Source organism: Protomyctophum parallelum, assembly GCF_964188405.1.
Source record: "Protomyctophum parallelum genome assembly, chromosome: 8".
In the NCBI taxonomy this organism is placed as follows: Eukaryota; Metazoa; Chordata; class Actinopteri; order Myctophiformes; family Myctophidae; genus Protomyctophum; species Protomyctophum parallelum.
In genome coordinates, this window is record NC_139703.1 from 50107852 (window position 1) to 50130101 (window position 22250).

General features: G+C 41.9%; 1 protein-coding gene across 1 annotated transcript; it reads left to right on the top strand.

The window, feature by feature from the left end:
• The first annotated feature begins 5079 nt into the window (after window positions 1-5079).
• On the top strand, window positions 5080-18828 carry pdhb (pyruvate dehydrogenase E1 subunit beta). The gene is made up of 11 exons (XM_083770654.1): window positions 5080-5151; window positions 5245-5304; window positions 6243-6350; window positions 6461-6523; window positions 6762-6797; window positions 8768-8958; window positions 9329-9423; window positions 12390-12500; window positions 13219-13310; window positions 13957-14098; window positions 17995-18828. Exons 1-11 carry the CDS (start codon window positions 5116-5118, stop codon window positions 18138-18140), a joined length of 1080 nt encoding a protein of 359 aa, XP_083626780.1. The 5' UTR covers window positions 5080-5115; the 3' UTR covers window positions 18141-18828.
• The last annotated feature ends 3422 nt before the right edge of the window (window positions 18829-22250 follow it).

The window sequence follows — 22250 nt, forward strand, 5'->3', positions numbered from 1 at the left end:
GCAGTAGATATTGCAGATACTGTATGCGGATGAGAGAACACGTCCACAGCTGTGAGGCGACCGCACTACCGACTGCGGCACCGTGCCCCCTATCTTTTGATAGGGGTTATCTGGGCACCTCCCATGTAAAATTGCTATTTTGTCAAATGTATAAAAAATCAGACCCGTCTGAAGTGAGTGGTGCTGTGCTGTACTGTACTGTACAAGCTCTCCTCCCTGGTGTGTGTGTGTTTGACCGTTTTTTCATAGTAATATGATGCAGTAATGGTCTTGTCTCCACCAGATGTGTGTGTGTGTGTGTGTGTGTGTGTGTGTGTGTGTGTGTGTGTGTGTGTGTGTCCGTCTGCGTACAGCTAATCTCCAGCACCGTTGGCCCAGTCGATGCCACACGGCACACACTCCCTGGATGCCAACGACGAACCTCTTCCCGAATTTTTCCACAACGGCCTATTATAGCGCGCCACCATGAGGCCGATTATTGCAAAACACATTACTTTATATTACTCATACACATTTTATCCATACATCACGCAAATCGGTATACACTTTCTCTATAGTCATGTGATCAACACGGACCTGTCCGCTTCCCCATATTCCATCCCCATTGGCTAAGATTCCCTTCCAAAGTTTGCAGGATTGGTCCGTTTTGAACAAATGCCTCAAATCATGAACACAACATGCAATTTCCGTCAAATTATGCGCACACATTACCACTAGTTTATTCTATTTAGATTTTTGAATAAATACAATTTAACTTTTTTTCACTGCGTCTCCCCTCTTTTTTGCTATGGTCCTTAATAGCAGTTTGGCACCCCCTAGGCCAGGGTCATAACAGTGATTAATATGGTTGCAGTGTTACATCATTTACCACTGAGAAGAGTGCAGGGTGTGAAGGATTAACAGCATAATAAAAGGAGGAAGATTCTCAACACCTCTAAAGAAAAAGTAAAAGGATAAATTCATTTACAGCTCTTGCGCTCTACAAAACCTCAAAAAGTTCAGTTACAGCTCTCACTGTCTACAAAACCTCCAACATGACTATTAGAGAAATACTGACCACTTAATGATGCCTTAAGGCCGAATCTGGGAACGCCTTCTAGGGCCTAACCTAAGGTTTCTGAAAACCTTCAAATTCTGATTCATTCTTTTTTTTAATAGTTATGTTGCTACATGTATAGCAATAGTGGTGAGACACAGAGAGCGCGCCGGCATCAAAGGTAGAACAACGTATAGGTTGCACCAGGCGTCAATGTAAAAGACAATGTGAGTACAAGATATAATGACAATAATAATGATTCATTATTCACTAAAAGACAAATAATATGAGGTATATGAAACTGTATCCAGACATGCTTTCCCCCTGTTTTTATAGTCCTTGAGCTTCCTCAGTCCGATCTTTCAATTGGTAAAACATGTTGTAATGTTGACATCTTTCAACATTATCATGCTCTATTCCAATACAATCCTATTAATAGCTATCAAGCTGTGATAACTGATAAGTATAGCATTCAAGAACTACCACTGATACTTTTATCCTCAGTGTGTAGAAAATGGCATCAGCCAGCAGTTTCCTGTCTGAAGAGCAGTTCCTGTGTTCAATCTGTCTGGATGTGTTCACTGATCCAGTCTGCACTCCATGTGGACACAACTACTGCAAAGCCTGTATCACACAACACTGGGACACTAATAATGTGTGTAAGTGTCTGTCACTGTGTCAAGAAACCTTCAATAACAGATCAAAACTATCTGTCAATACTTTAATTTCTGAGATGGCCAATCAGTTCAGGAACCACAAGTTGAAAGAAGAATATGAAAAGACTGTGGATGAAGTTCAGCAGACGATCCAGGAGAGAGAGGTCAAACGCTCAGTAGAGCTCAGCAGGAAAGATGCAGATACAGTCATAGCTGTCAGTGTGCACTGCAGGTCTTCAATGCTCTGATCAGCTGTATTGAGAGGAGCCAGGCTGAGCTCATTGATGTAATTGAAGGGAAGCAGAAAACAACAGAGAAACAGTCTTAAGTCTTCATTAAAGACCTGCAACAGGACGTCACTCAGTTAGAGAAGAGAAGCTCTGAGCTGAAACAGCTCTCACACACTGACGACCACCTCCTCCAGAACTTCATATCCATCAACACAGGGTGGAGAGTCAGACCCACCAAGGACTGGACAAAGGTCAATGTCCATCTGTCTTCACTTGTGGGGACATTGAGGACAGCTGTGTCTCAGCTTCAGTCCATGTCCTAATGTTTCTCAGCGGGGGGGTGGGGCCGTTGGTATAGCCCCCCATTCAGTCATTTTTGAATAGTGGGCACTGAGGTGCTCTTCAGCGTGAACCAGTTTAATATATTTGAACTTGAAGATCGTCTATTTTCACTTTTGAGTGAAACGTAAGTTACTTTTTGGGGATTTATGTAATTTATTTTTACTTGATTTAATTTCATCCACAAAAATATTTGGATAAGATTTGTATGGAAAATGTATGGAAAACATTCATTTTATTTTTGGAAAATCTTTTGAAATACAAAATAGGCCTAAAAAATAAACAAAACAAATAAAGGGGGATATTTACTCACGACCAAGACACGTCGTTCCGCGACGCACAATTGGGTTCCGAGCCACTGTTTGGGAAACAATGTTCTACATCATTTTACATAAAGCTATAAGGAAGTTTTATACGTAACCATTTTGAGTGTTATTACATGTCATGACATCCTGAATGACATCTTAAATATTATGGAAATCATAATATATCTGCTGCCAGTTTGTATAAATGTTTAGTTTAACCCTAGAACACTAAACATGGGTAATTTTCACCCGGACGATTATATTTGATACATTTTCATAATATTGCTGATGATGTCTGAGGTGGGTGGGTCTTTCAGTACCGTATGGTGCTCAGTGACATCATAGGTTTGTTTCCCTGCCCACATCCCTGTTTTTTCCTACAGTGTTTAGTGATAGTGTGATAGAGAAAAATCCAATACACCCACAATGGACATTTTTATTTATTTATTTTATTCTTCACTGGACCATTCTCACATTTAGGAATATAAAAAAATATAATATGCACGTTTTTCACAGATTTTGCCCCCCCATGATAGGGCCCCCCATGAATTTTTTTTTTGTGAAAAGTCATGATGAAATATTAAAGAAGAGTACCTCAAGTTGCCATGTATTGCTGTCCTGCAATATATTTTGATGAGAAATATATTTTATGGAATATTTTATATTGGGTAAAATATACCCGTGTTTAGTGATGGTGTAACAAAAAACATTTTTAGTGTCCTAGGGTTAAACATGTATGAATCAAATCAAATATATATGGATCCAGTGGAAGACCCCCTGATGGGGTTGGTCTCCATTTCTCTATGCCTATTTCTTCAACACCACGCCCCCACCCCCTCTCCCCATTTCTTTATGAATCTGTGTGTTATTATAGATGTCTATTTATATCACAATTCACAAATGCTATATCACTCTTTTCTTCAGAGGAACAAAACAAAACAAATTATATATAAACAAACTGTTATGCCGTAAAACATGAGGTATTAGGCAGGCTATAACAACATTGTAGCTTCCATCAGATCTGATCAGTCATCAGTGACAGTGATTGGGTACAGGGATCTGTACTTGGTCCCCTCCTTTTCTCACTGTACACTAAATCCCTTGGCACTATCATCTCTGCCCACAATATATCCTATCACTGCTACGCCGATGACACACAACTGTTCCTATCCTTCCCCCCCTCTACCACTCAGGTGGAAGAGCGCATCACTGCATGCCTGGCTGACATCTCACAGTGGATGTCCTCCAACCATCTCAAGCTGAACCCAGACAAGACTGAGCTTCTCTTCTTCCCAGCTAAGTCCTGCCCTATGCGGGAGCTAACTATTTCCGTAGACAACGCCCTGGTAACGTCTGTCCCAACAGCCAGGAATCTTGGTGTTGTCCTGGACAGTCAGCTCTCGTTCAAACCTCACATCACAGCTGTCACTCGATCCTGTAGGTTCACACTCTATAACATACGACGAATTAGACCGTTCCTCACCCAGGAATCAGCCCAGCTCCTAATCCAGACAACAGTCTTATCAAAACTCGACTACTGTAACTCCCTCCTTACTGGCCTACCAGCATGTGCACTTAAGCCTCTCCAGCTGATCCAAAATGCAGCAGCTCGCTTGGTCTTCAACCAGCCAAAATTCTCACATGTCTCCCCCCTGCTCCGCTCCCTCCACTGGCTCCCGGTCGCTGCCCGCACAGAATACAAAACTCTGATGCTGGCATTCAAAGCAACCAAAGGTATGGCTCCCCCATATCTTACAAGTATGATTGAACCCTACAAACCCTCCCGCGCACTCAGATCAGCCAACGCAGGGAAGCTGGAAGTACCCTCACTAAAAACGCCGGGACAACGCTCCACACGTCCCAAACTCTTCTCCCTTCTGGCTCCAAAACTGTGGAATGCACTTCCCATTGCAGTCAGAACTGCAGCATCACTCCCAATCTTCCGCCGTAGCCTGAAAACCCACCTTTTCAGACTCCATCATGGCCCTTAGCACTTACCCTAAACCCTTAGATAGCATTTCTGTTGGATTATATAGCATTTGATACAGACTTATAGCATGTTATGTAGACAGCACTGTAATTGTATTGTATGTAGTCATAGCACGCCATAGTACACATATATAGCATAGTAGTAAAGATGTATAGTTTATATGTATAGTGTATGTATAGTTTCACTATATAAATATTCCACTGTTACTTTCTTAGCTTACGCATGTTTCATGATAAATGCTTTTTATGTGATGTATTCCCATGCTTTGTTCTTGCTTAAATGTAAGTCGCTCTGGATTAAGAGCGTCTGCTAAATGCCTAAATTGTAAATTGTAAATTGTTGTAGTTGCCCTTGGATGCCTCGGATTGTTTTATTTTTTCCCCTGTCAGGTTCCCTTCCGCCTACGTCATCACACACTACACCACAGAATGCTCGCCATTGGTGTTCTGCGACGACGCGCGCCCGACGTCTCACCAACGTAAAGTCTGATTGGTCGCTTACTTCCTCGGTTAGCAACTAAGCTCCCGCCCACTTCCAGCAGAGGACAGGTCGGTCAAAGATGGCGTCGCTAAGTTGTTTTCTTCGCTCTGGGAGGGTAATGGAAATTAATAAACCTGTTTTTTATCAGCATAGTTTTTTTGCTGCTGCTCAGACATGACTTGTGTTTGTCTCTCTTTCGTCCTGACAGACCGCTGTCTCCCTGGTCGTGCGACGGGACTTCCACCGGACGGCGCCGGTCTCCGTGCAGGTCTGTCCCAATTCTGTAGCATCCCCAATGTGACTGCAAAGGCTAGGCTAGCAGGCTAACTCCAACCTTACAGCTGGACCAGTAATACCAATGATGCACGCAGCGTGTGTCACTAGTGTCAATGGCAGGTTTAAATGTTTTTGTCATAAAAGGACAAAGAGCTGTTGTTATGGTTACTTGTAGAGTTCTAGTTCTGCTGAGTGATGTTTGTCAGTTTTGTTTGCTTGGCTGATGTCCACTCCCACCAGACCTATCATCATTATCATCATCATCATCATCATCATCATCATCACAATCACATTCACACACTTAAGTTGTTATTTACAGTTTCTTAAGCTGTGGATCGAGACCGTCGCCGAGGTTCTGGGTCAGAGTACAAGATACGTGGATATTAATCCCAAATGAAATTCAGTTGTTGGAACAGAATAGATTAAAAGTCAGTTAAGGAAATTAGCACTGTCAATACTGAAGTAAACCAATGGGAATAAGAATACAATAATTTAGGGGAACTTTTGTATACAGTTGGTACTGAAGAACACTGCATATATGCACACTAGGCTATAGTGATTTCAGTCATTCACGTTATAAGGAGTGTATCGTTTGTCTTAGATTTAGTAAAACTATGAGGTTCACAAATTAGTTCTGTGTTAAAGCTGTGTTTAGTTGGCATGAAACCCTGAAAGGAAGGCTGCCCACCCTAGAGCCTGACTGCCCTTCCAGATAAGGGAGTTTTTCATTGCCACTGTCGCAAAATTGTTTGCTCAGCAGGGTGGGGCAATGTCAGGTCTCTGCTCTAGTATGTAAAGTGTCTTGAGACAACTTGTGATTTGGCACTTAAATCAAATGGAATTGAATTGAACACACCTGGACCTCTGTGCCAGTGGTACTGGACAGGAGGACAACAGCTGTTAACCTGAGTGTGCTGTTATGGCTGCTAGGTGACGGTGCGTGATGCTTTGAACCAGGCCATGGATGAGGAACTGGAACGAGATGAAAGAGTCTTCCTGTTAGGAGAGGAAGTAGCTCAGTATGACGGAGCTTACAAGGTCAGTACAAGTTTAACCCTTGAGTGTACAAATGGTTCTGAAAGGGTGCAGGTCTACACAGTTGAACAATGGAATGCAAGATTAAAAAAAAGAAATGTGTGTGTGTGTAGGTGAGCAGGGGACTGTGGAAGAAGTATGGAGACAAGCGGATCATTGACACTCCAATCACAGAGGTCAGACTAAAACACATTACACAGTACACACCTTCAAACACAACCTTGGACCCGTAATAATTGACTCACTCTGTGTGTGTGTGTGTGTGTGTGTGTGTGTGTGTGTGTGTGTGTGTGTGTGTGTGTGTGTGTGTGTGTGTGTGTGTGTGTGTGTGTGTGTGTGTGTGTGTGTGTGTGTGTGTGTGTGTGTGTGTGTGTGTGTGTGTGTGTGTGTGTGTGTGTGTGTGTGTATGTGTAGATGGGTTTTGCAGGTATTGCTGTGGGATCAGCCATGGTGAGTGTTATGACTGTTTAATTCTATACATATCTGTTGATGAACTATATACTCTTATTAGGGAAGTCGACATACAGTATGGAGTGACGCAATTAGCTAAATCTGTACAGTTTGTTCTTAAAGACAAAATTGTCTGTGTATACATTTGCAATACCACAAGGTGACAAAGTGCCATTATGTTGTAAATATGTAGATACTATTGTGCTTATAGCCCCTCCCCAAAATGAGGGTGCCCTATAGTAGTTTAGTCTATATTCTTTTTCACTTTGCTGCCACAATTTAGTGTTTAGTTGCCTACTGCATTGCTGTCTTATTTTAATGTTTTCTTTATCTATTATCTTACAAGGGGAATGTTGCGGAAGTGGGGTTATCACGCAACAGTTGTCACTGCCTCCACTTTCCATTGCTATGTTTTCTGTAATGAGCAGGGGTATGCACAGGTGCATTTCCCCTAGACTGGAGCTAGCCATAGGCTACAATTCTAGTATTGTACATGATAGTTCACAAAAAATAAAAAAACTCATTGCATTGTCTACTCAGGCTTATGTGAACATCCCAGACAGTTTATAAGTTGCTCCATTCAGTTTTGAGATATTTGATATTCATTTTAGCTGCCCTGCCCCCTTCCTATACAAACCCATTGTAACTTCAAACTCCATTTTAACCATGATGGATTCCTCAAACACCCGTCCTTTTTTCTGGTGACTGATGCTGTCCTTCTAATACGTGAGGTGCCTGTGTTTGTTCAATCACATTTTTGAGGGCCTCCTATTCCCAGCTTTCCAGGTTTGTGTGAACACAAACATTGGCTTGTGATTGGCTGATCACCCCATAGCAATGATTTTATTGGCTGAGCAAAGTACATGCAACACGCGCGAGGCGCCCCTCACCTCACATTTTTCATTTATGTTTAATATTTTTTTGGGGATTTCTTGTATGGATCCTTATTATTCTAATTTTCCAATTAACAATATTTAAAATAAATTAAAAACGTTATTAAAAGAATGCAGGCATAGTATACATGCAATATCAGTCCCCAGAAGAAAGTACAGTGTTTTTGATGAATCTATCATGGTTAAAATGGAGTTTGAAGTTACAATGGGTTTGTTAAGGAAGGGGGTGGGGCAGCTAAAATTTATATCAAATTTCTAAATACTGAATCAAGTAAACAAAAAAACAGTTTAGGGGTGTTCACAAAAGCCTGAGTAGGCAATACAATGAATTTCTTTTGTTTTTTTTGTGAAATATCCCTTTAAATGAAGGATAAAAAGGTAATTTAATGTTGTACATTATCCCATCCCACACTGAAACAGAATCATAGACTGAATCAGAATCAGCTTTATTGTCACACAAGGTCAAGGTAAACGTTATTGTCCACAAGGGACATTTGTCTTGGGCTTTCACCCCAGCTACAGCCACACATAAAACATCAATGACAACAAAAATACATTACAGAGGAAGACACAACATTACACAATTGCACACATGATGTGGATAATCTAGCCTCACGCAGTTACCGCTGTTTCAGAGCCTCGTTCAGCATCTTAGTTGATGCTGATACAAACGATTTTTAAAATCTGATGTATTTCCACTTTGGTTCTTTGTATCTTCTCCCAGAGGGCAGAAGTACAACCTCGCCATTTAAAACATGGGTAACATCACTGACAATCTTTTGAGCCTGTTTTAATGTAGCCTGCTCATAAATAGACTGCAGAGAGGGGAGTTGTCTTACCCCTATGATCTTCCCTGCAGTCTGCACCAATCTGAACAATTTGGACCTCAGTTGCACTAAGAGATTACCGAACCAAACTGTGATGCCAAACCTGACCAGGCTTTCCAAGACTGCTCGATAGAACACTAACATAAATCTTTGGTCAACACCATGAACACAAGTATTTTTTTATTACCATAGAAAAAGAAGAAAGGAAAGAACGCTAGAACTAAGATGATACTTGTGTTTCCTCCTCCAGGCTGGTCTGCGTCCCATCTGTGAGTTCATGACCTTTAACTTCTCCATGCAAGCCATTGACCAGGTTATCAACTCTGCTGCTAAAACCTACTACATGTCAGCTGGTCGACAATCAGTGCCTATCGTCTTCAGAGGACCTAATGGAGCCTCAGCCGGTGTCGCTGCCCAGCACTCCCAGTGCTTTGCTGCATGGTAGGTTAGCCAATTACTGGGCAAGTCATTTGTTTAGTTATTTAGCCTAGTATTTCACAGAACATCAGATACGCCTTATTCTCAGAGTAGGACTGGATGCAAACATTTCTGTCTATGACCTGTGAGTGTGGTGCTATCTATGAGCACATAGCCTGTTCAAGCACTGTACATTAAACTGTTATTGTACGTTTTACTTGTCCTCACCGACGATACTCTACACAATTGTGCCACCAAGTAACAAGATTAATGTCAGTTAGCTAATATTAGTTACTGTTTTAAAAAGGTTAGTTACTGACTGTCAGTTGGCAGGCCCTACTCAGAAAACATTCAGAATGTATTGTGGGTCATAAATAATGGGGTCTGTCTCCAGGTATGGACACTGTCCAGGTCTCAAGGTGGTGAGTCCATGGAGCGCTGAGGATGCCAGAGGTCTCCTCAAAGCATCCATCAGAGATGACAACCCTGGTGAGAAAACAGAGTGGCTAAATGACAGAGAAAAACAAATATAATTGTCGTTGTATTTCTTGTATTTAATGTCCTTACACACTGGGATTATTTCATGGGATTGATTGATGATTGATTCTTTATTGCAGACTCAGGGGAATCCATATCACAGTACAGTACAACAACACAATATATAAAAATAATAATACAAAATAGAAAGAAATATACAATAAAAAGAGTTCAATCATATTCAGTTTCGAACATACAGACAAGTTCGCCAATGGTTGCATAGTCTGGCGGAGAACCTGACAGAACTACGTATTGTGTTAGTCATGACATTAATGATGTCATTTACTGACTCAGATACCCTACACATGAATTTGTACATAAGTTTTCGTAGCACAGCAGAGCAGGTGGGAACCCCAACACTGACAACAAACATTTGGCTTGCACTGGAGCTTCTTGGAGTTCTCAGAAGCAGCCTCATACAGTCATTGTATGCCACTGTCAATCGTCTTATACTGGCCTGCTTGTAGCGGCACCACAGGTGGGCGGTGTACAGGGGTGTACAGAAGGATTTAAAAAGTGAGGTCTTCACCGGTACTGAGCACATGCTAAATTTTCTACACAGCATGTTTCCTTGCGCATACAACATCCGACGCTGTCTAAATATATCCTTGTCATCAGAGAGGTCATCCGAGATGATGTGGCCCAATTATTTAATCTCACTGCAGACACTAATGATAGAGCCAGAGAGATAGAAGTCAGGAAAGGTTAAATGTCTGTCTTCCCTGCTACGGACAATCATAATCTTGCTCTTTTTTGCATTATATTTGATATCAAAGTCAGCACCGTATTGTGAGCATGCACTCAGCAGCTGTTGAAGGCCAGCACTATAAGGACTAAAGATGACCAAATCATCAGCGTACATGAGGTGATTAATTAGCAGGTTTCCAACCCTACAAGCATTTAATTCCGTGGATAAATCATCCATATAGACATTGAAGAGAAAAGGAGATAAAATCCCATTGTTTACCCCAAAAGGAGCAAAGGTTGACCTCCCCCATTTAACCCTCATCGTCTGGTGAGCATACCAGAATACTAGGATTCTGACTAGGAAGTTAGGGACCCCTCTTTGCGATAATTTATAAAAAGGTTTCTCATGATTAATGCGATCAAAAGCTCTCGATGCATCAATAAAACACATAAACATAGTGGAATATTATATTTATCTAAAATTTCTTTAAGTGCAAAAATACACATGTCTGTGCCATGCTTACGTTTAAATCCAAATTGGTTATCTGTAGACACAATGTATTTCTCAAGTCTACTAAGAATAACTGTTTCCAAAACTTTGGACAAGACGCTGGCCAGGGCAATGGGCCTATAGTTATCTGAGCTGCTCAGCTTGCCTACTTTGTCTTTGATGACTGGCACTAACACCACAGAAAGCATAGATTTAGGTAAAATCCCGTGAACAAAGAAGCCTGCTTTGCAATTATAGGACACAGTTTCTCACTGGCACATTTAAGATGTCCAGCTGTTAGATTGTCAGGGCCACAGGCCTTGTTGTCACCTATAGCTTCAGAACAGTTTCATAAATCTCCCCAGGAGTGACAATGACATCATTCAACTCCGCATTATCCACTACAAACTGATTACTTTTCACACAGTTGAACAGTTCTGAATATTGTTTCTGCCATAACTGTGAAATTGCATCAGAGCCACTTACCCCATCAATATTAGATGGGAGACACGTTTTACAATTATTTATATTTCTTATTTCCTTCCAGAAGTCATTTACATTATTCTTTTGCAGCTTCTTAGCCAGAGAATCTGACCTCATTGTGTTTTCATTCCTTTTGATGAAACGATTCACTAATGTGAAACTGTTGTTTCTGTTATGCGTACATCCGCAAAGAACATGAATATTATATACAGTAGCATTGATTAAAGCGACGCAATTTTATTTTTATTTTCGCTGAATAAAATCAACAACCTGCATCAATGAGACATCATCGCCAAACAAATAATTGATGTGAAAAATTGGCTACAGCATTTTTGGATGATTGATTTGTCGCACTCCTGGTGAGTAAGGACCATAAATGATTTTCTTTTCAATGTTAAGGTTAGAAAAAACGACAGGTCAGCAGTGGGAGTATGAGGAGCCTTCAGAGATAGAAAGGGCTGACATCATTGTACCTGGAAGTTATGCGGGAATGCCCACTGAGTGGCAAAAAACTACTTTCTGGCCTTGACAGCCCATTCATCCACACAGAAAAGTCCTGTCTGATTGCATTAAACTCACCAACATTGCAGCTGTACGAAAAGCTTGAATTATCCTCTTTCTATCTGCAAGTTTTTGTTTGATAAAAATACACCATAGAAACGTTATGAGCTACTTTCTGACAATGGTCACAACAATGTGTATTTTGTTTATTGAAATGAGACTTGAGACTAACGGGTAGATGAGTGATGGATGTATTGAAGAATTAAACAGCTGGCATCTTGGTACCTTGCTCAAGGGCATGTTGATGTTGAGCGTCCAGTGTTTGTATGTGTGTGTGTTTCCAGTGGTATTCTTGGAGAATGAGTTGATGTACGGTGTTCCCTTTGAGATGTGTGTGTGTGTGTGTGTGTGTTTCCAGTGGTATTCTTGGAGAATGAGTTGATGTACGGTGTTCCCTTTGAGATGTGTGTGTGTGTGTGTGTTTCCAGTGGTATTCTTGGAGAATGAGTTGATGTACGGTGTTCCCTTTGTGTGTTTCCAGTGGTATTCTTGGAGAATGAGTTGATGTACGGTGTTCCCTTTGTGTGTTTCCAGTGGTATTCTTGGAGAATGAGTTGATGTACGGTGTTCCCTTTGTGTGTTTCCAGTGGTATTCTTGGAGAATGAGTTGATGTACGGTGTTCCCTTTGTGTGTGTGTTTCCAGTGGTATTCTTGGAGAATGAGTTGATGTACGGTGTTCCCTTTGTGTGTTTCCAGTGGTATTCTTGGAGAATGAGTTGATGTACGGTGTTCCCTTTGAGATGTCAGAAGAATCTCAATCCAAGGACTTCACTATTCCCATCGGCAAGGCCAAAGTAGAGAGACAAGGTATTTATTTATTTAACTATCATATAGACCAGTATCTAGGTAGATATACCTACCACGTCGACCAGTATTGACTGCGTTTCCATTGGACTGTTGATTTCTTTTCAGCGTCAACCAAATGAACACTGGGTAATCCTGGTGGGTACTTACTTATGACTTTGAATACATCCTTTGTAAAGGAGGAAAACGATATGCACATCCCAGTTTTAAAATGTGGTGCTGGACCCAAAACATTTATGAAGAAAAGGTGAAAAGAGAAACATTTTGGATCTATAAATTAAGAACCCTTAAACATTTTGGTATGAATTTGGACCTAGATATCAGACCATTCCTTTAATATACCTGCCTGACATGCTGCTCTTAGTGCTCTATTGTTATCTCTGTGTATCTATTTTGTATGTAACGTGGATTGTATATATATATGTTTTGGTGTATCTATTTTATTTTAACCTGTTCCTAAGTGTATGGCCCCTTAATTGATGTATTTATATTGTTGTTCTGTTCTTCACATACAGCCGATTGGTTTATTAATTGATTGAGTGACGACACCCAGTTGAGACACCTATTTAAGGATTTACCCATAATATTATAACTTGAGAAAGCCGGGAGGGGCGAAACGTTGTTGTTGTAGGTTGAAATAAAAAGGACGGGTAGCAGAATTATATCGTGTGCGGACATTCCACTTTTTCGTCATTTGAATACATCCTTGTCTTCTATTCAGGAAGTCACATCACCTTGGTTTCACACTCGCGTATGGTGTCTCACTGTCTGGACGCAGCCGCTGTCCTCGCCAAGGAGGGCATTGAATGTGAGGTAAGGGAGGACAAAATGCAGACCTTGCTCTAGGGTGGAGCGGTTCGGGGTTTAGTCGCCCGTGTGTAGTGTATGATTATGATCTTTTTGATGAAGAGGCAGCGCCATAATGCGATTAGTCAAGAAGGTCTCATCGACATGAGGTATCGCATGCTTAGATTGACCAAACCGTTTTTGTAACTACTGCTTATTTGAATAAGTTTCTAAAATTCAGAAAAATCTACTTAATCTTTTTTCACACTTTCTCAGCTGAAAGATAAATCATTTGATGCTTTGACTTGATGTCGATCAGATGCATACCACTACACCCCTAGTAATTAACCCATTCTGAACGGGAACCCATTTTGGTGTTAGCATCATGTTATGCTTTAGCTATTGAAAAATAGCCACCGAGTGGCGCGCTACGAGCTTGTAGGTCTGCTATTTTTGAAAAATAGAAGAGCGACTGACATTTTTAGAATCTGATCTCAGGTCAGAATCGGTTAATCAGACCCAGTGTGTGTCCAGTGGAAACCTCGTATGAATCTGATCTCAGGTCAGAGAATGGGTTAACCTTTTTTGTGCACATGCACATTAACGTCTAGACTCTAGGTGATTAACTGCTGTTTTACTGTGTTCAGTCAGTGACCAACCTGTCTCTGTGTAGGTAATAAACCTGCGTACCATTCGTCCTCTGGATGTGGAAACTATTGAGACCAGTGTGATGAAGACAAACCACCTGGTGACGGTTGAGGGTGGTTGGCCACAGTTTGGAGTTGGAGCTGAGATCTGTGCCAGGATCATGGAGGGTATGTACCAACAGAATGACTAACCAGGATAGAGGAGGGTATGAACCAACAGAATGACTAACCAGGCTAGACCCAGATCATGGAGGGTATGTACCAACAGAATGACTAACCAGGCTAGACCCAGATCATGGAGGGTACTGTATGTACCAACAGAATGACTAACCAGGCTAGACCCAGACTACACTAGACGAGAAGAATGGAGAGCAGATAGTTATCATTAAATGTCTCTTTTTAGTAACCGGTGTGAATTTGAAGCAGGGCATTGCTGAAAAAGAGCACTTGTGCTCATCATACGTCCCCAGGGTAAATAAAGGTTAAAGGAGCAATGTCTGGCCCAGGCCGTAGCGTAACGGTCTGGGCACCGGACTGGTGATCCAGTCGCGGTGTGCCGTGGGTTCGACTCCCGGACCCGACACGGCCTTTACCGCATGTCATCCCCCCATCTCTCTCCCGTTTCCTGTCAGCCTACTTTCTATCCCTTAAAAAATCAATAAAGGCGTAAGCCGCAAAAAAATATAAAAAAAAAAAAAAAAAAGGAGCAATGTCTTCTCCTGAACATCTCCTTTCAATGTATTTCCCCTGATTTGTGAGATGGAGGTTTGGTTTTCAAAAGCATTGTAGTAGCATAAGATCACTGAGCTATTTGTTTTCAGACTGCAAGCTACAGAAATTACAGACCCTCCTTTGCTGTCCGCACCGTAGACAACCCTCACTTGGATGAATGCTGCACCGAATGAATGCACACAACAATAATTGCTCATGATAGCAGACAAGTTCACAAAACTCTGTCCCTCGGGGTACAACTTTGTTGTTGTCACATTGTGTATGTTAATTGTGTTTAAACAAAAACATTAGAAAAGTGTAAGGTTTTACGGAGTCCAACTCATGAATAGATGAATATAATTTCCAATTTCATGTTAAGGTTAAGATCTTCCACCACAGAATTTCACTCAAAAGTGATACATGTCCGTTCTAAGTAGAACTTCAATTAAGACAGCTAAGTCCTGCCCTATGCAGGAGCTAACTATTTCCGTAGACAACGCCCTGGTAACGTCTGTCCCAACAGCCAGGAATCTTGGTGTTGTCCTGGACAGTCAGCTCTCGTTCAAAGCTCACATCACAGCTGTCACTCGATCATGTAGGTTCACACTCTATAACATACGACGAATTAGACCGTTCCTCACCCAGGAATCAGCCCAGCTCCTAATCCAGACAACAGTCTTGTCAAAACTCGACTATTGTAACTCCCTCCTTACTGGCCTACCAGCATGTGCACTTAAGCCTCTCCAGCTGATCCAAAATGCAGCAGCTCGCTTGGTCTTCAACCAGCCAAAATTCTCACATGTCTCCCCCCTGCTCCGCTCCCTCCACTGGCTCCCGGTCGCTGCCCGCACAGAATACAAAACTCTGATGCTGGCATTCAAAGCAACCAAAGGTATGGCTCCCCCATATCTTACAAGTATGATTGAACCCTACAAACCCTCCCGCGCACTCAGATCAGCCAACGCAGGGAAACTGGAAGTACCCTCACTAAAAACGCCGGGACAACGCTCCACACGTCCCAAACTCTTCTCCCTTCTGGCTCCAAAACTGTGGAATGCACTTCCCATTGCAGTCAGAACTGCAGCATCACTCCCAATCTTCCGCCGTAGCCTGAAAACCCACCTTTTCAGACTCCATCATGGCCCATAGCACTTACCCTAACCCCTTAGATAGCATTTCTGTTGGCTTAGATAGCATTTGACACAGACTTATAGCATGTTATGTAGACAGCACTATAATTGTATTGTATATAGTCATAGCACGCCATAGTACATATGTATAGCATAGTAGTGAATATGTATAGTTTATTATGTATAGTGTATATATAGTTTCATCATATAGATATTCCACTGTTACCTTCTTAGCTTACGCATGTTTCATGATAAATGCTTTTATGTGATGTATTCCCATGCTTTTGTTCTTGCCTAAATGTAAGTCGCTCTGGATTAAGAGCGTCTGCTAAATGCCTAAATTGTAAATTGTAAATTGTACTGGTCTTTTCCTAACCTTATTAAAATGAGGCTACAGAACAATATATAAAGTATGAATCATTAATTTGATCCCGCAAGAGGGCGCATTTCAACCACAGAGCAGAGAGAGAGAAAGACATATGCACTGCAGTCTTTAAATTACGGTCCAGGCCTGGGCCATGGCTCAGTGGTCCAGACACCTTGGCTGGTAATCCAGTCTGGCAGTGTGTCTTACGGTGGCCTGGGCCATGGCTCAGTGGTCCAGGCACCTTGGCTGGTAATACAGTCTGGCAGTGTGTCTTACGGTGGCCTGGGCCATGGCTCAGTGGTCCAGACACCTTGGCTGGTAATACAGTCTGGCAGTGTGTCTTACGGTGGCCTGGGCCATGGCTCAGTGGTCCAGACACCGTGGCTGGTAATCCAGTCTGGCAGTGTGCCGCGGGTTCGACTCCCGATCCTGACGGCCTTTACTGCATGTCTCTCCCCCATCTCTCTCCCCATTTCCTGTCAGCCTAATGTCTGTCCCTCCATCAAATATATAAAATAAAGGCGAAAGCCACACAAAAAAAACATTAAAAAAAATGTCTTACGGTAAGTTAAAATGGATAGATTTAATAGGTTTGAGCCTGTTTTTGAGGGGCCCCCTATGCCCAGCTTTGTGTGTACCCCATAGCGATGATTTGATTGGCTGAGGGCTTAAAAATGTGATGATGTATGATGATAAGAGCGCCCCTCACTTCACACAAGTGTGATTTAATTAATTTTTGTTTGTTTGTTTTTATTACAATGTTTGTTTTAAAAACGCTATTGACAATGCACAGGGGTTTAATGTTTGTTTTTTGTTCAATGCTCGTTTGTTTTACATCATCATTACATCACCTAATCATAGCAACATGAGTTAGACTTTAATATTAGAGTTAGATTAATAGAGGTTACACGTAAAACATACCTGTATGTATTAACTTTGATTCGTTGTGTTAGGTAAGAATAATGTTCCCTTTTAGGCTATTGATGATATCCTCCTATGTTGTAAGATGATAAGAGCGCCCCTCACTTCACACAGGTGTGATTTTTATATTTAATTATAAAACCTAATTTCCCTCTTTCCATTCTCCTGTCAAAAGTTAATTTACAAAGATCTATGAAGAGGTAAATGAACTCCATATAGTTAGACTTATGGAAACCTAAACCACATTTCAACGTAAAGATTCTTAACCCATTCTGACCTGAGATCAGATTCATACGAGGTTTCCACTGGACACACACTGGTCTGATTAACCCATTCTGACCTGAGATCAGATTCTAAAAAATGTCAGTCGTTCTTCGATTTAAAAAAAATAGCAGACCTACAAGCTTGTAGCTTGAGCTTGTAGATCTGCTATTTTTCAATAGCTAAAGCATGACATGATGCTAACACCAAAATGGGTTCCCGTTCAGAATGGGGTAATATAATATAACCTAGTAATATAGTGACTCTTCCTAAACATTCTCTTATATAAAGTGAATCTTCATTATTACTTATCAAGTTCCAAGTCTTCTGTATAAGTGTCTGTATCGCTGTATTGTAAAATGGCCCGTAGTAAATCAAGAGTCGACAGACTGCAACAGCTAGCCGGCATGTTTTTCACCAGCTTAAATTCTCCATAGAAGTTCATTGTGCATAAAGATGTGTGGCTTCTACAGGAGCATATAGCATAATTTTACAACCAGGACCCTCGTATGTCTATATTGGACATTATAGCTGATAATAACCATCTGCTGAGCGAATGAATGGGAAGTTTAGTTCCATAAACGCACTGTTGAGGTCTATGGGCTAAATCTGCCAAATCACCATGTATGGTTAAAATGGATGACGTGAGTATCATTTTGTGTCCCCATGTTCAGGCCCTGCCTTCAACTACCTTGATGCTCCGGCCAACAGGGTGACGGGGGTAGACATCCCCATGCCCTACGCCAAGCTCCTGGAGGACAACAGTACACCGCAGATTAAAGACATCATCTTCTCTATAAAAAAGACTCTCAACATCTGAACCCACACAAACGCACACATCTGTCTCCATTCTTTCTAACAAACCGATCCTACCTGTTCAGACACACTATGAAACCCTGTCCTGACAACATACAGAGGTTAAAATGTATGTCTCCTCCTTTGACTTTCTCTCTTGTTCCCCTGCTTTCAGAAAACCATAGATTAGTCATGCGCAAAAAAATCTATTTAGGCTTTTCTGACGGTGTAATGTTGCACAGATAAACGCACAGAAGACTTGACAGAACTGTCAAACCTCCAAGTCAACCACACTATTGGAAGTGTTTGAATGGAAACATGACTAGGCAAGGACAGTTGGGTGTGCAGTGCCCTATCTCCAGTCTGCAATGTTGTAATGAATTACCTAGCAGTCCTGTGGTGCCCTGTCTACAGCTGGGGATGTACCGGACCCTCTTCACCTGGAAAAACGGACAAAGACAGACATTCTGTCTTGTGTTGTCAGACAAATTTCAGTCCATCAATCGGTAAATAAGTACTTAGCAATGTTTGCACTGTTTCAGTTGGTTTTATGAAGACTGTTAAAAATACAGTCACCAACTGACCTCATTGACCCAACAGTCTGTTAGAAAGGACTATTTATTGTAGCTAAAACGGGACCCACTCCATTAGATGTTTTTGTGGTCATTATGAATGACTCTGTTACAGGAATAAAGTCCAACTGTATCACCTTACAGCTTCACTGTGTCTAGTTTGTGCAAACTTTGTGGGTGGTTCGCTTTTAAACCTATGAACCCTATGTCCCTATTCTGGGCATGTCATATGAGAACAAGAAAATGCATCGGATACTAACAACATACGTAGACATTGAATGTTCTATGAGTGTTTGTGTAAACACATTGTACTAACACAACAATTTAATGCCATTGACAATGAATAGCCAGTTTTGGGTCATTGTGCAAACACAAACATTGCGTAAACACAAACATTGAAGACAAAGTCGAACTCATGAGCCAGGTCTTATATCTGTAATTACTTGCGCAAGCAAGGTGGTCGTGCCGGATCTCAATGGTGACGTAATAAAGATGTGTTTCAGTGTCGGGTGGATTAAAGGTAATGTCTAAGTATACATTTATGTAATCTGAAACCTACCTTTATTACGTCACCATCGAAGGCCAGTTATATATCCCGGTATTGATACATATCTTCATTACGTCAAACTCAAAATTAGTGTATATACCACGGCATACAGATAAAAAACCCCAAGTGACCACAATATACTACTTTACAACTTACATATACATACAACTTACACATACATACAGTATCTTCATTACGTCACACTCAAATTCAGTATATATACCACGAGCATACGCATAAAAAACCCAGCCGACCACAGTATAGTACTTTACAACTTACATACACATACATACGTTAGCTTATAGCTAACCAATATTGAAACATATCGTAATTATGTCACCATTGACGGCCAGTTATAACCCTTTAGTATTTAATTCCAGTGTTTTACAGAGAACCTATGATGGCGTCATGGAGAGGTTTTACTGGCCAGACGCAAAACGCGCTATTGAAGAGCTTTGTAGAAGTTGCCCAGAATGCCAACTCACCGTCCTGCTTTGTCCAAGTGCCATTTTCACGTATAGCGATGGACATAGTGGGGCCGCTGCCCAAGTCAGTATACTGGTTATGCCACCCGGTACCCCGAGGCCTTCCGGGGTATAACTATTCCATGGTGAAGTAATAAAGATAGGTTTCAGTGTCGGGTGAATTAAAGGTAATGTCTGTATGTAATCTGAAACATATCTTATTTATATATCTTCATTACGTCACCCTCAACATCAGTATACCTCTGAGCATACGCACATAAAAGCCAGCCGACCACAGTATAGTACTTTTAACTTACATACATGTATACATACATACGTTACCTGTTACCCAACCAATATTGAAACATCGTAATTACGTCACCATTGACAGCCAGTTATAACCCGACTTTAGTATTTCATTCCAATGTTTTACATTGGAAAGTTAGTAGCAGCAAGCAGAGCGGTCTACAGTACTTGCACACTGTGCGTGCGCACTAGGCCTACTGTGTGCAACGCGCAAGTAGGCACTCGACATAGTGCACTTCTAGTTTCTGTATAAAATAATTTTGGTTGCTTGTAAGAACAACGACAAGGTTCCTGCGTGTGAGAGTTTTGGGGTGTTGACCACCAGGCCCGGAGAGAATTCCCTGCCCTGGAACATTGATAACATCCTATGATAGGCCTACTGACCAGGGACACAAGCCCCCTCCCCAATCCCAAAACAGGACTGGAGGAAGGACGACAGTTCAACAGAGAGGGAGGAGGGAGTCACCCCACTGTGCCTGTACAAAGAGCAGCCTTCCTATGGCAGATCACTGATCTGAGATCAGGTCTTCGCCACCCACCCACCCACCCAGCGGAATGTGGAGTCTCAAGGCCACACACGGACAGACACGTCCGGCAATAACAAAAGATGTACAGTCGTTATCCGGGGCCCCTGCAGGAGACGACATAATCATAAGGGAGGACTCAACCTGGGATGATAAACGAGAAACATTTCATAAGCTTTGATACCAAAGACCCGAGGATGAAGAAGGGCAGTGAGGAGGGTACCCAGCTGCACATTCCACATGATAATCGCATGAACGGGATATCCACTATCCACGCCAATGAAAGTGTCTTGTTGCCCTCTTTCCATTTGGCAGTCAATCTATTTGAGATTTTATATTATTTCTATACAAGATAAGAACAGAGGTGTAAGTATACAGGTAGATAATCGCGTTTATATAAGGAATAGTAAACCCTTGTGTCTACATCCCCCCCACTCTTATCAATCCCTGTTCCTCTTACTGCTGTGTCTATCTTCACATTCCATCCTGGGTGAAAACAGTCCTTCCTTTCTGGATGTCTCCAACTGTGTGTGTGTGAAGCTACACTTCCTAACCATCTGTCCATCCATTGTACCAAGACATCAGAGACACATAGTTCCCACAGATTACAACCACACACAGAGATTTTGAAAACATGACCGATGACAAAAAACTCCCATATCTGCGAAGTACAACAATGTGCAAACACAGCAGCAAGATTTGTGAGTTGCTGAGCTTCAAATGTACATCATTTTTGTTTTGATTGTATTGCTGTATTGTTGTATTGTTCTTTCTGTTTTGGCAATGTAAACGTATGTTTTCTCATGCCAATAAAGCCCTTTGAATTGAATTGTGTGTTTGCCTGTGTGTGTGTGTGTGGGGGGGGGGGGCATATAAAAAACCAAATTCCCTTGTCTGAAAACATGTCATAGGCTATGAGCTATGAGATGCACAATATGCTGCACGGAGGTGCACAATGCTGCACGAGCAGAGGGACAGTGTGTGTTTGGAACTTTGAACTTCGACAACACATGCACAGGGAATGGTTCTATTCTAGGCCCCCCAGGGTCTATACTAGGCCCCCCCAGGGTCTATTCTAGGCCCCCCAGGGTCTATACTAGGCCCCCCCAGGGTCTATTCTAGGCCCCCCAGGGTCTATACTAGGCCCCGTCTTTTTCCGACGCCAAATATCTTTGCCGAATATCATATCATGTCACGTGTGTCACGTGTGTGCCGATTTTTATCCTGCATGTTCTGGCCTTAATGCTCCTGTACCTCTTCCCAGAGGGTAGGAGCGCAAACAGGCCATGGGAGGCATGATGGGGGTCCCTAATAATGCTGGTGGTGGCTCTTCTGGCACAGCGCTCTGTATAGACTATAGAGTAACAAGGAGGGAACAGAGGCACCAATGATCCTCCCAGCTGTCTTCACCACCCGATGTTGTTCTTGTGCTTTGAGGCTGCCAAACCAGGAGGTGAAGCTGTAAGTGAGGTGGACTCGATGGTGACCCTGTAAAAGGTGGTGAGGAGGGGAGCTGGGAAGGCCCGCCTTTTTGAGCCTCCGGAGGGGGTATAGTCTCTGGCTGAGCCTTCTTGATGGTGGAGGTCAGGTCGTCTGCCAAATGAACTGTTTTACGGTCCGTAAGAACTTGGCTCGAACACCAGGACCATACCATAATAACTCAATACACGGCAGATCAAAAGTTTACAAAAGATTTATTTAAATTTGAAGTCAGGCATAAAA

Excerpts from the sequence above, each read along its gene's own strand:
- pdhb (XM_083770654.1), top strand. The coding sequence starts at position 5,116 with ATGGCGTCGCTAAGTTGTTTTCTTCGCTCTGGGAGG. Across the intron at positions 9,424-12,389 it reads CATCAGAGATGACAACCCTG|TGGTATTCTTGGAGAATGAG; the intron begins GTGAGAAAACAG and ends GTGTGTTTCCAG. Across the intron at positions 13,311-13,956 it reads AGGAGGGCATTGAATGTGAG|GTAATAAACCTGCGTACCAT; the intron begins GTAAGGGAGGAC and ends GTCTCTGTGTAG.